The sequence below is a fragment of the Camelus bactrianus genome, chromosome X (assembly GCF_048773025.1).
Source record: "Camelus bactrianus isolate YW-2024 breed Bactrian camel chromosome X, ASM4877302v1, whole genome shotgun sequence".
NCBI classification, from domain to species: Eukaryota; Metazoa; Chordata; class Mammalia; order Artiodactyla; family Camelidae; genus Camelus; species Camelus bactrianus.
Window position 1 is genome coordinate 100361552 of NC_133575.1, and position 13337 is coordinate 100374888.

The 13337-nt window shown below is 40.1% G+C and overlaps 1 protein-coding gene across 1 annotated transcript; it reads right to left on the reverse strand.

Annotated features, from left to right (window-relative positions):
* Positions 1–10661: 10661 nt before the first annotated feature.
* GPR119 (G protein-coupled receptor 119) lies at positions 10662–13092 on the reverse strand. Its single transcript, XM_010968432.2, has one exon. The coding sequence runs from the start codon at positions 12920–12922 to the stop codon at positions 11915–11917; it is 1008 nt and encodes a 335-aa protein (XP_010966734.1). The 5' UTR covers positions 12923–13092; the 3' UTR covers positions 10662–11914.
* Between the last annotated feature and the right edge of the window lie 245 nt (positions 13093–13337).

Genomic DNA, 13337 nt, shown 5'->3' on the forward strand with positions numbered 1-13337 from the left:
CAATTTATTATATTAATTTATTCATTATACAGTATTCTTACAAACTTCATTCAAAAGAGCACGTGAAAATGCCATGTGTGGTTGTTTTGGGTAAATACATTAAAAAAAGGGGGGGAATGAAAGAATTAAAGGTATCTGCAAAGGAATATTATCATTTACAATAATTATATTATTTTAAACTTCCATCAATGTTTCTCTTTTGCCTTATTGGTCTGCCTACACTTTGAATGATATTTTGAACAACTACCGTCACTATTTCTTCAATTTTTATCAAATTTATAATAAGTTTTTGCTTTAGATTGAGTTGTTCATTCATTCAACAAATATTTACTGGGAAAAAAGAAGGTGACTATGAAATTGAGTTTGGACTCTTGAAGCGCATTTATGGGAATAGACTAAGTACATTGTGCTTTCCCACTGCCATTCGTTGTCACAGTGCCACTTGCTCGTAAACATCAGACAAGTGGTTCTTTCCTAAAGAATGAATAAACAAACTAGGCACATTTGGAAGTTTCCACAGATGAAATGCTGAAAGAGGCTTAAAATAGAATCCTGTGTCCAGGGTTCTAATTGTCTTACAGGCAAAAAGTTCTGGCTACTTTCTTGTACTAGAACAGTGACTACCATATTGTAGGCAAATATTTGTGAAATGAATAGTTTAGTTCTTCATCTTTATCCATTCATTCATTTGTTTGACAAACATTCATTGTGTGTCTATTATAGATGCTGGGGATATAAAATTAAGACATAGTCTCTGTTTTTAAGGTCACATTATAGTAGGAGAAACAGACATGTAAGTAGGTAATTACAGTCGGTACTAAGTACTATCTGAGAGATGAACTAACTGCTATAGAAACACAGAGGAGGGAACAGCCAGTTACCTAGGGGATTGTCCAGAGGCTTCATAGTGGAGGTGACATTTGTGCTAAAAAGCTAAAAAGCAGATGTTACCATGTAGATAAGGCAGGGAAGGACATTCTAGGCAGGGGAATGGGGGAAAGTTCAGCATGGCTAAAATCTAGGATTTTAGTTTTCAAATACCACGTGAGACAGAATCGCCTGGAGATCTTGTGAAAATGTAGATTCTTGCATCCTGTCACCTGAGATCCTAACATTATTTGGGGCAAAGGCATTTGCTTTTGTCACAGGCACTTGATGCAGGGTGGTCCTTAGATTACACTTTGAGAAGCACTTGTAAAGAAATATGGGCTAGGATGAAGGGAAATTAGAATAGTGTGGCCAAAAGGGTCAAATTGTGAAGCTTCTCTATATACGCTAAGAAAGAATATGGCTTTTATTCTGGAAAGAGGGGGCAGGCAAAGGCAGTTTAATATAGGGAATAATACAACCAGCTTTTATTTTTTAAGAAGATAATCCTTGTATGGAGGATAGCCTGGAAGGGAGCAACCGCAAAAATGGTTAAGACCCACTGAAATCTATTCCCTTTAAGTACAGGTAGACAAAAAGAGTCCAGAAAAGCTAATAGAATCTAAGTCATATCGCCTGATTGTGGCAGATTTGAAACTAGCTCATCGTTATCAGATTCCTTCTCTGTCCCTTCTGCCACCCCACAGTGCATTCTTAATTGTCAGTTTAAAGTACTGCCTTTTCAAAATAAATTTTAATAGTCTATTTTTAAGAGAAGTTTTAGGTTCACAGCAAAATTGTGTAGAAGGCATAAAGATTTCCCATATACCTCCTACCCCCACAACCATGCAGCTTCCCCCTCATCAAAATTCCTCACCAGGGTGATTCATTTGTTACACTACATTCACACATCATTATCACCTCCCATCCATCATTTATATTAGGGTTCATTCTTGGTGTTACACTTCCTGTGGGTTTTGACAAATGTATAATGACATGCATCCCCCGTTACATATTGTACAGAATAGTTTCACTGTCCTAAAAATGCTCTGTGCTCTGCCTATTCATTCTTCCCTCTCCCTCAAGCCCTTGGAATCCACTGATCCTTTTACTGTCTTTATGGTTTTGCTTTTTCCAGAGTGTCATATAGTTGGAGTCATACCATATGTAGCCGCCTTAGATTGGCTTCTTTCACTTAGTAATATACACTTAAATTTCCTCCATGTCTTTTCATGCCTTTATAGCTCATGTTCTTTTTTTTCCTTCTGTATGTACCACAGTATGTTTATCTATTCATCTACAGAAGGACATCTTGGTTGCTTCCAAGTTTTTGTAATTATGAATAAAGCTGCTATAAATATTCATGTGTAAGCTTTTGTGTGGACACAAGTTTTCAGCTCATTTGGGTAAATACCAAAGAGTGCAACTGCTGGATGGTATAGTAAGAGTATGTTTAGTTTTATAAGAAACTGCCAAACTCTCTTCCAATGTGGCCATATCACTTTGCATTCTCACCAGCAATGAATGAGAGTTCCTGTGGCTCCACATCCCTGCCAGCTTTTGGTGGTGTCAGTGTTTTGGATTTTAGCCATTCTTATAGGTGTGTAGTGATATCTCATTGTTTATTTTTAAGACTACTATGCTAGTCAGATACCCTACTCATTTCCAAATTGATGAGCAAAAATGAAGCCATTTTTTCACAGTGGTATAGGTTGAAAGATAGTTTCTTGAAGGGTTTATATATATTGGAGTTTCTTGAAGCTTTTATATATATATTGGAATTTGGCTTTCATTCACCTCAGTCTAAATGTTATTCCTTCAGAGAAACTGTCCATTGATTTCCTTTTCCACCAATTTAAATAACTTTCCTCATTATAATTTCTTGTACCATGTATTTCTAACTACATATTATATTTATGTGATTACTTGCTTAATAATATCTGTATCTCCCATCAGCCTGCGAATTCCATAAAAATAGAGATTCTGTTAATTTTGCTTACTGCTATGTTTTTAGTGCCTAGCAGTTATTTATACTCAGTAAATATTTGTTAAATTAATTGATCTGTATCCAAAGACCTGATGAAATGTCTAAAACATAACAAAGGTTCAGCAAATACTGTGAGCTTTAAATGGGATGAAACTAAATTTTGAATTGCTAGAAGATGGTGTGATGGTAGGTTATTGAGGGAAAAATAGAGGTGGTTGGGGAGATGCATGTATTCCTTTTAATGGATTATCCATTCATTCATTCATGCATTTATTCATTCAGCAAATATCCTTGCCTCATGGAGCTTATAGTCTATAGAAGGGAGGCATAATAAAAAGATTAATGAGTAAAATGTATAGTATGTTGGATGGTGATAAATGCTTTATAGATAAATAAAGCAGGGAAGAGGGATGGGGAAAATAGGGGCAGGGTCGTACACTGAGAAGGCCAAATTTGGTTGAAGTCTATAGGAGATAAGAGAAGGAGCCAGTCTAGGGTTAAAGCACATGTAAAGGCCCGCAGGTGAGAGTGTGCCTGGAGTCTAATGTGATGATTCAGGCAAGAAGTAATGGAGGCTTGGATGAGGATAGTAGCAGTGGAGGCTGAGAAAGTGGTTGAAATTTGTATATTTGGAGCAGAGCAAATAGTAACTTGCTAGAGGATAGGGTGTAGGTTGTAAGAGAGAAAGAACAGAGGTAAGGGTTACTCCAAGGCCCGAGCCACTATAAGGGCAGTATTGCCATAGAGATGGAGAAGACTCTGAAAGGTACAGGGTTGGTTTTTTTTTCTTTTTTGAGGGGAAGAAATGATTTTGTTTTGTAAATGTTAGGTTTGAAGTGCCTATTAGACTTTAATAGAGGTGTGGAGTAGACAGTGAGACATAAGAAGTGTGAAGTTCAGGGGAGAGAGATGGCCTGGGGATGTATATTTGGAAATCACCAGCATATAGGTGGTGATACTGAATGCGATCACCAAGGGACTGAGTGTCAGTAGATATGAGAAGAGGTCCAAGAACTGAGCGTGGGGCAGTCCAACATAAAACAGTTGTCTAAAAAAGGCCAATATTCTGGTGATAGAAAAAGAGTGAAGGGAGCAGGGAGGGTAAATTATTTTCAATATAAAATGCAAGAAGAAAAAGTTTGAAGTTGATGAGATCTTTAGCCAAAATGCCAAAGCTTTAGGGATTGCTACCTTTACAATAACCTTAATCATGGGCAGGTACTTCAAATGAAAGAATTTGACTTGTATTTTTATTTTTGGTATAGTATTCCTATCCTATCTTAGTCTTAGATTAATATAGTATCCCCTTCAGGTAACCAATATGATGAATAGAGTATTCTGATTGACTGAACACTAAGGGCTAACCCACTTCTGTAGTGAAACAGGCGACATTAAGGGTGCCTCAGCGAGTAGATAAGGGCTTGCCTCTTGTCACATAACATTTGAAGGGGATTATTTCACATGTATGAAGAATTCAGTGTTTCACAAAATTCACCGTAGAGTTCCCTTAAGTAACAGCTCCCTATTGTTTATTTGAATTTCAATTTTTGATTGAAAAATAACTTTAAGGGTATATCAGATGTGAAATAGATCCACCAGTGTCTTTTGAAGTTGATTGAGAAGGGAAATGTTTCAGAGTCAGTGAGTACAAGGAAACAATCTTTAAAGGGACTAAGGACCTTGGTTGAAATCTTGTTTGTCAAGAACAAAACAAGACAAACTCTGTCCTGTCTGCTCAATTTATCTATAAATCTAAACTGTTCTAAAAAAATAAAGTTGATTGATTTTTTAAAGTTCTCAGAATGAAAGGGTAGTAACAGAAATGGTAACAAAGGCAAAAGATGAAAAAACTTTCAACTTTTTTTTTCCTTTTTTTTTTTTTTTTTGTTGAGAGGCTAGAGCATGAGATGACTCAGATAAAACAGCACTTACATAGCTTTTATTATGTGCCAGATACTGTTCTAAGTGTATTTATAAAATTCTGTTTGCATCCTTTCAACCACCCTATAAGATAGGTGCTATTCTTTTTCACAGATGAGAAACTGAGGCACAGAAAGGTAAAATACTTTCTTAGGAAATGGCAGAGCCAGGATTCTAACCCAGGCAGTCTGGGTCATGAGCTCATACGTATAATTATGCTAGAGGTGTACTGACTCAGCCTTGTCCGGGGTCACTTAAAGCTGATGACAGGTGAGCAGTAAATATTGATTTCATTAATTCCCCTATCTTTATAGCACCCTGGGAGAAAGAAGGTCAGTAGTTGTTGTGGTTGGCCACACTTTGACACTTAACTGTAATACTGGATTTAAGTTATTTTCCTGGAGATGTATGACTGCAAATATATCATTTCCCTCTTATTCTCCACTTCCTGCTGCATCCCTGTCTTTCCTTTGTTGGCCTTTCTTCTCTGTGAACTCCTTCATCACTAGCTCACCCTTTCTTCCTCAGTCTAAGTGAGCACAGTTCGTGCCACACAGAGCAACTTGTTGTACGTTATGCTATTTATTTATTGAATAATTTGGAATTATTGATACAGATGCCACTCGTTTGAAATTGAGTAACTTGGACATGGGGCTAGACTTTTCGCCCTCTCTCTTCAGTGCAAAGCAGTATGTTGATGGGCTTATGAACAAATTTATGGGAGGAATGATTAAACTTCTAAGCAGCCAATTATAAATACTTCTTTCCTGGTCACTAAGGCATATTACTTAAGGGATAATATTTTTGTTAGCCTAGCCCAGTCAGGTTATTGCATGTAAGTTAGAGTAATAAAGTTGCTTTAAAAAAGATCTTCATATCTTCTCAGTTAGAATGGCCGCTTGTATTCACCTTAATTCCTAAGGTTTCAATAAAGGACATTTCTTCTCTCTAGTCTGTGTCTCAGTATCAGAATTCATTTGTATTTGGGGCTGTGCCTAACTCATAAACACTCTTCATGCATCCATGGTGTTCCCATTTGTTTAGAAATTGTAAGGAAAACAATTTAACACATCATTGCATAAGGTTACTAAGGGACCTGGTAATCTTAAAGTAGTAATTGGAATTTTGGATTATGAGCCTGTTTTTCACATTTGAAATAACCTCATAGCCATTCAGCTCTAATTTCTTAGTTCAGTTTTCTTACTTTTTAAACCACCTCTGAGATGACATGACACCAGTTTGCTTTTCCATAGGATGTGCTTTAGTATTTACTGAATGGCTCTGTGGGCAAATCTGCAAAGTTACTTTGAGTGGTAAGAGCACAATGAACAGTTTTGTAAGACAGCATGGCATTTCACTGGGCCAATGGCTGTTATCTCAGCGTGTTTATCAACTTTTTAGTGCTGTCATGTCAACACAGTCGAGACAGAACTGAAATTAATATGGATTTGTTAGAGTAAATGGGAAATACGATTCAGTCATGGAACTGTTGGGAAACAGACACCAAATAGAAGCAAACTTAAAAAAATTAAAGAGACTCTCCAACCACCTGGTCTTACATGATTTTAGCCCCTCCAGTGCTTTAGAGCAAATGAATCCTGCCTGCCCCATTGTGTAGAAGGCATTTTGAGAAAACAGACTCTGAGACCCTTAGTGGCTGTGTTAGTCGTTTCTAGGACTGCTCTTGAGAGGGCTCTTTGAGCCCAGTGGCTGCTTATGGTCCCAACAGCGTGTGAATCCAGCGAACATATGGCTGATTAGTAGCATGTTAAACTCTCATGCACTTTACCTGCCACAGTGGATCCACTAGGTGGAGCACTTCTTTCCCCATCAGCAAGGCTGTGAGACTATGGCTTCCAGGCTTTAACTGTATCCAGACCAGGCTCCTGGCTCCATGTGATCATATTTTCATATTCTCAGGCCTACTTAGCATTTTATGGTATTGCACAAAGCAACTGACCTCAGAAAATTTTAAGAGTGCAAACACACTGAAATTGGTATTTGTTTATGACACAGCGCGGTATTGAGTATGCAGTGGCCCTGTGATGGGTGTTCTTAAACTGCTGTGTCCCGTTAGTCCAGATTTCTAAATTTGTGAATCAACTCTAGCAGTAAGACGTATAATAGGTTTTCTCTTGTGAAAAAGCAACTGGTTAACTGCACCCCCCAGAATGGTTTATGCTTTTAGGAAGCCATGCACTTTTATTTCTTTGAGATATTCATATCAGTGTGGTCTGTTCACTTATGGCTCACTTTTGACTTTTTATAGCAGATATCCTAGGGAAACATTGTACTTTAAGAAATGCCAGCAAAAGTATGAATCAAAATTCTTATAAGTGTTTAATATTCTTTGGCCTAGCAATACTACTTTAGAGAATTTATTCTAGGGAATTAAACAGACATGTCAAAGATTTTTACACAAAGGTATTTGCAGTAGTATTTTAACAGTGAGGAATTGGAAATAACATAAATGTACAACTACAGGGAAATGAATAAAATATTATATACTTATGTAGAAAATACATGTAACCATTATAAGTCGTGTTTTTGAAGAAAACAGTGACATGGGAAAATATGCACAGTATAATACCAAGTGAAGAAAACGGATGAAGGAGAGTAACAGTGATCATCTCTGGATGTTATAATTATGGATACTTTTATGATTTTCTGTATTTCTGAAATTCCTAAAAGGAACAAAAATTGCTTTTATAATCAGAAAAGAATAATGAATATCATGTATACATCAATATATATCTCTAAAAGAAATCCCAGCAAAGCTGGGGTAGTTTTAGCACCTAGCTCTCAGTAAATGTTTGCAGGGTAGATAGGCAGATGGATGGACAGATGAATGAATGAATGAATGAATGAATGAATGACAGTTGACATTTGTAGGTACCATCATTGAGTTCATACGATTGCAGAAATAAATGAAGATTTATTAATTAAAAGCAGAAGATTCCATACTACTCAGCCATTAAATTTTTTTAAAAGAATGAAATAATGCCGTTTGCAGCAACATGGAGGGGCCTAGAGATTATCATAGTAATTAAGTAAGTCAGACAGAGAAAGACAGATATCATATGGTATCACTTATATGTGGAATCTAAAATATGATACAGATGAACTTATTTACAAAACAAACAGACTCACAGACATAGAAAACAAACTTATGGTTACCAAAGGGGGAAGGGATGGGGAGGGACAAATTGGGAGTTTGGGATTAGCAGATACAAACTACTACATATAAAATAGATAACAAGAACCTACTGTATATCACAAGGAACAATATTCAATATCTTGTAATAATCTGTGATGGAAAAGAATCTGAAAAAGAATATGTATGTATTACTGAATCATTATGCTGTATACCAGAAACTAACACAACATACAAATCAACTATACTTCAATTAAAAGAAAAAGCAGAAGGTTGTAGACCAGTCAGTAGTTTGAAGAATGACACAGAAGGTACTGAAGGAGTCACAAAATAAGTGAGTGGCTGATGGCAGCCGACGGTTTGGGTCTGACCTTGGGTCCATTGCTATTCTTGTTGCCCTGCTGTCGACACCATGTTTCCTCTTGTTCTGTGCGTCCTTCAAGTATCTCTCATGCCTGCTATTTTCACTGGTCTCTGTTCAATTTGGCCGGTGACTGAGCAAGTGAGGATGAAATCGAAAGTCACAAGTTCATTTCCCATGTGAACCAATGAACACGTCTCCATAGAGGGAGATAATATCCCAAGGCAAACTCTAGCTAGCCAGTCCTCTGAGATGGGCTTACTGGTCATATGGAGAAGCAGGAGCGTGTTGGTGGATCAGGGCAACCTGCCTCTTAATATCTGTGAGACCATTCAAAATGCCACTGTGCAGAGTATTGTGTGTTCTTATGTTCTTGAGAGTAGTCCTCTGAAACTGAGATGTGCTGAGCATAACATTAGCTAGCTGAGGATTTAGTATAAAACTTAGTCATGTCACAGTTTTTATCACAAATTCTCAATAAGCTGTTCATGGAAATTATAGATGGGACCAATTGACCTGCATTCTGTTCTACGGGGTCTTAATATCTTTTGGCTATTTTGATCAATTGCCAAACAGGATGTGGATTCTTTACAAGTCCATTAGGAGACACCACTGGATGCGTGAATGAAATCTAAATGTTTCCACTCCAGTGCATTCCATTATCTGTATAGACGCCTGTGTCAAAGAAAGCCATTAGACTCTTGCATAGCATTCTGTATCTCTGCTCTTGGTGGCTTATTAAACACAGTGTTCTTAATTGTGGTTACTCTTAAACCCAAGTGTATGATAACAGCACCTAGTTTATATCTGCTCTGTCTTGATCCTGCTAAGGTATTAGATTAATGTTTGTCTTCTCCAGCCTGAGTCACCTCTCATCACTCATTTTTTAAAAACCTTATTCAGGGGTTGAGGAATGCATGTTTGGAGCCTAATTGTCCTTGTCCTGGAAGTGATAATAGCTGCAGATGTGAAGGATTCCTTTAAATTGGTCAGCTGGATGTTTTATTCTTCAGGATTTTTAAGGAAGAGGGAGAGAACATTTCTGAGCATTAACAATGGGCTGTAGTTTACTAGGCATTTTTACATACATTATCTGAGTTAATCCTCACAACTGGGCAAGGTAGGCATCATTACCCCAGTTAATGAGGAAACTGTGGCTTTGAGAATTTAAACGACTGAATCACAATTTTATTGGACCACAAAACCTATGATTTTTCCACCGCACATACTGACTCCCAGGAATAGCAGGGATTTTTAGACTGAACCTCATAAGACAACAATCAGCTGGCCTTCCCTCAGCTCTTGCCTTTCTACTATAACTAATTTCCATTCCACTTTGCTTGTGTTACCTTGGCAAGGTCAGTCCTTTGCAGCAAGGCTAGGAAATTAAGCTTTGAACCACCAAGAAGGAGGGCATTGATGTGAGCCTGCTTTCAATTTTGTTCCCAAACCCAGTTACTGTGTGTTTTACTTAATCGCCAGTAACTCATAACCCAATCCAAGAGTGAGCCTTATTGCTGGCATAACTGGTACTTGCTGGGCGCTTAGTATTTCAAGGTATATTGGGTTCCATCGTCCACTCGAGGGCCAAAGAGTTCTTCAGTTTTGGTAACGTAAAGCTTACTATGGTGAGGGCAGGCACGGCCCTCCTGAGACAGAGTGGTAGAAGAAAAACCTGCAAAAAGATCTACCGAAGGAGGGTTGATGTGCATTAGAGGAGATCAGTGAGAAACAGGCCATCTGGGCTGAAGGTAGAGGGTGAAGAGAGGGACAAAGGAATTTTCTTATAAGTACCGCACACTAACCGATGGCGTGACTGGAGCTACCAAGGGAATTTTCAAGAGCATAGAAATTGAAAGAGGGGTGAACATTAACTTCTGAACAGCTGAGGAAAGCAAGCTGGGAATTAATCTAAGATTGAAGGGGAATTAAAACCCAAGTGCAACCCTTCATAGTGTGGTTTCCGTCCTTTTAAGAGGAGGGTGGCTGATTCCATACACTATACTATATACTATATCCATATACTATAAATATTATAGTTTGAGATCTGAATGAAAACTGTCACAGGCCTCTTGGAATTATCCATCACACATTGGACTCAAATGCATCCTCAGGCCATCATTTTAGAGATACCAAGGGGTTAACCTTCCAAGGTTGTTTTGGCACCAAATCCTGGACAAATTAATCCATACTGTTTGGGTTTCTTCTTGCCCTTTTTTATTGCCCACTCAGCAGCTTTCTAGGAAGATAGCCTAGTTTAAGACCTTAAGAGACAAACTTTTAGGATGGTACTTGTGGAGACCAGGAGGTTTAGGAAAGGGTGACAGAAAAGCTCAGGAAGGCTGAGCGTGGTTCCTGGGTTTCTTCGCCACTCTGTCTTTGAATTTCTGCTGCCAGGATAGCCCAGAGGGAGCCTGAGCATAATTCCCAGTTGCCAACAGTCATCTTCTGTACCTACAACAAAGGAGGATGAGGTTGGTCTCCTGGGCCATTTTGGAGGCATCCTCTTGCATAACTGAATTTCTTAGGAAAATGCAAATTTGGGAGTAAATGGGAGAAGGTGTAGCTCTGAGGAGCAAAGTGGGTCCAGTGTGGAGAGCTTGGCAGAGCCTTTCTTGATATCTACCCCTCTTCCTCTTCCTTCCCTTCCAGTGTCTCCGAATTTGCAGATCAGCATCAGCATCAGTAAGCAGCTACAAGCAACACAAGAAGCCAGCTTAGGGGAAGGGGCACCACAGAGTTAGGAAGGTGGTGGATTGGGAGGAGTAACAGCAGAAATAATCACAAGACAGGCCATTTGCCAAAGAAACACTATTTTGAACACCATGAAGGGTAGAAAAAGATAAGCTTTAGAATCTAATTCAGGTTCCCACATTTATGCAACCTCACTACATAAAATGTGTTATTTACATCAGGGAGGGCAGGACTCCTTATTTTACGAAAGCAATCAGTACAGTAAGCAGTTAAAAAGAATAGAACCTCATTTCTCTAATGCTGTGCTGTCTAATATGGTAGCCACTAGCCACATGTAACTATTGAGCATTTGGAATATGGCTAGTTTGAATTGAGATACTCTGTAATGGTAAAATACACAACAGACTTCAAAGAATTAGCATGAAAAAACAATAGTGCAATAATCTTTCATATTACATGTTGAAATAATGTTTGGGATATATTGAATTAAATGAAACATTAACATGAATTTTGCCTGGTTTTTTTTTTTACCTGTTTAAACATGGCTATTAGAACATTAAAAATCATACATGTGGCTTGCATTATATTTCTGTTAGACAGTGCTGCTCTAATGCATTTAAAAATAAGATTTCATTTTTAAGAATCTTTTCAGTAGTATACTTCTTGCTTTAAGTAAGTGTTCCTGTACAGGAGAAACAGACTCATTGCAAAAGAAGGGCAGGGAGGAATTGAGATTTGCAAATGGGGAAACTGATTCTAGATAAAAGTCAGCACCCTGCCTCAGTTACCTCTCAGTCTGTGGTGAAGGGGTGCAGAGGGTGGTCAGTTGCCAGAAGCAAGTGCTCTCGTTCCCCCAGCTCCATCTGATCTCCTAGTTGGGGCTCAGAGAGGGGAGGAAGAAGCACTTTGAGACTTGTCTGCCCTCACCATCTTAGCCATCAGGTTCTGAGTAGGAGATGGTGGTGACATGATGGGAACTTTCCCTGGACCCCTCTGGGCCACCATTCCTGGCCCAGAGAAGGAGGAGGAATGCGGTGAGCCCCTTCTTCACTCCCAGGGCCATTTGGGAGAACTGTTGCCGTACCTCCTTCTGCCAACAGGCATAGATGAGTGGGTTGAGCAGGGAGTTGCCCACACCAATTAACCACAGGTACCGTTCCAGCACTAGGTAGAGGTGGCACTCCTGGCAGGCCACCTGCACCATGCTAGTGATAAGGAATGGGGTCCAGGACAGAGTGAAGCTCCCAATGAGAACGGCCACAGTGCGGGCAGCCTTGAAGTCACTGGGAGTCTGTGGGGGCCGGTGAGCCCTGGCCATGGCTCCCGCGTGCTCCATTTTGCGGATCTGCTGGCTGTGCATGGAGGCAATCTTGAGCATGTCACAGTAGAAGAAGACAAAGAGGAGCAGGGCTGGGAAGAAGCCAGCACAGGAGAGGACCAGCACAAAGCGTGGGTGAAACACAGCGAAAAAGCTGCAGGGCGCCTTGTAGGTGGTCTGCTGGAACTCACGGACTCCAAGTGGGAGGAAGCCAATGAGATAAGATACCATCCACAGCCCAGCAATGCTGGCCCCAGCCACGAGCCCATTCATGTGCTGGAAATAGCGGAGGGGCTGCTTGATGGCAAGGTACCTGTCAAAGGCAATCAGCATGACTGTGAGGACAGAGGCAGTTGCAGAGGAAGTGACAAATGCCATCCGAAGGCTGCACAGGGTCTTCTGTGTGGGCTGAGCTGGGCTGGAGAGCTGGTCTGTGATGAGGCCAGAGATGGCCACGCCAAACAAGGTGTCAGCCACAGCTAGATTCAAGGTGAAGCAGAGACCGACACCGTCATTCTTGTGGATCAACCACAGCACAGCCATGGCCACTAGAGCATTAGCAACAATAATGAGGGAGGCCAGGACAGCAAGGATCACTCCAAATGGGAAAGATGACTCCATGTCTTGAAATGGCAGGATTTCCACTCACCAGGGCATGCTGGCTCTCCAGCTCAAATTCTCATGGGTTGGAGGGGAAGGATTGGTATGTTCAGAGCTGCAGCAGGGTCCCGGCCATCGCTGGCAGTCCAGGATGGCAGACTGCCATCTTTGGTATCCTGCTGGTCATTAGGAATCACTCCCCCTCTCGTTTTCAGTCCTCAGCCTCTTGCCTCTCCAGCTATCTGAAGGCAGCAATCCCAGTGCAGACCTCTCCCTGGGCCCTGGGCTAGTCCCTCCTCCTCCGACAAGCAAGTTACTAGACAACTCCCAAGTACCTGGGGCATGTTGTTTCACCAGGCTCCCTCCCTTCACTGATGTTTCAAGGACTTTGTTTGGAGGGAATGGAGCCTTCATCAGGTGGCCTGTCTGGTAGAAG

Coding starts and splice junctions, on each gene's coding strand:
- GPR119 (XM_010968432.2), bottom strand. CDS start 12,922: ATGGAGTCATCTTTCCCATTTGGAGTGATCCTTGCTGTCCTGGCCTCC.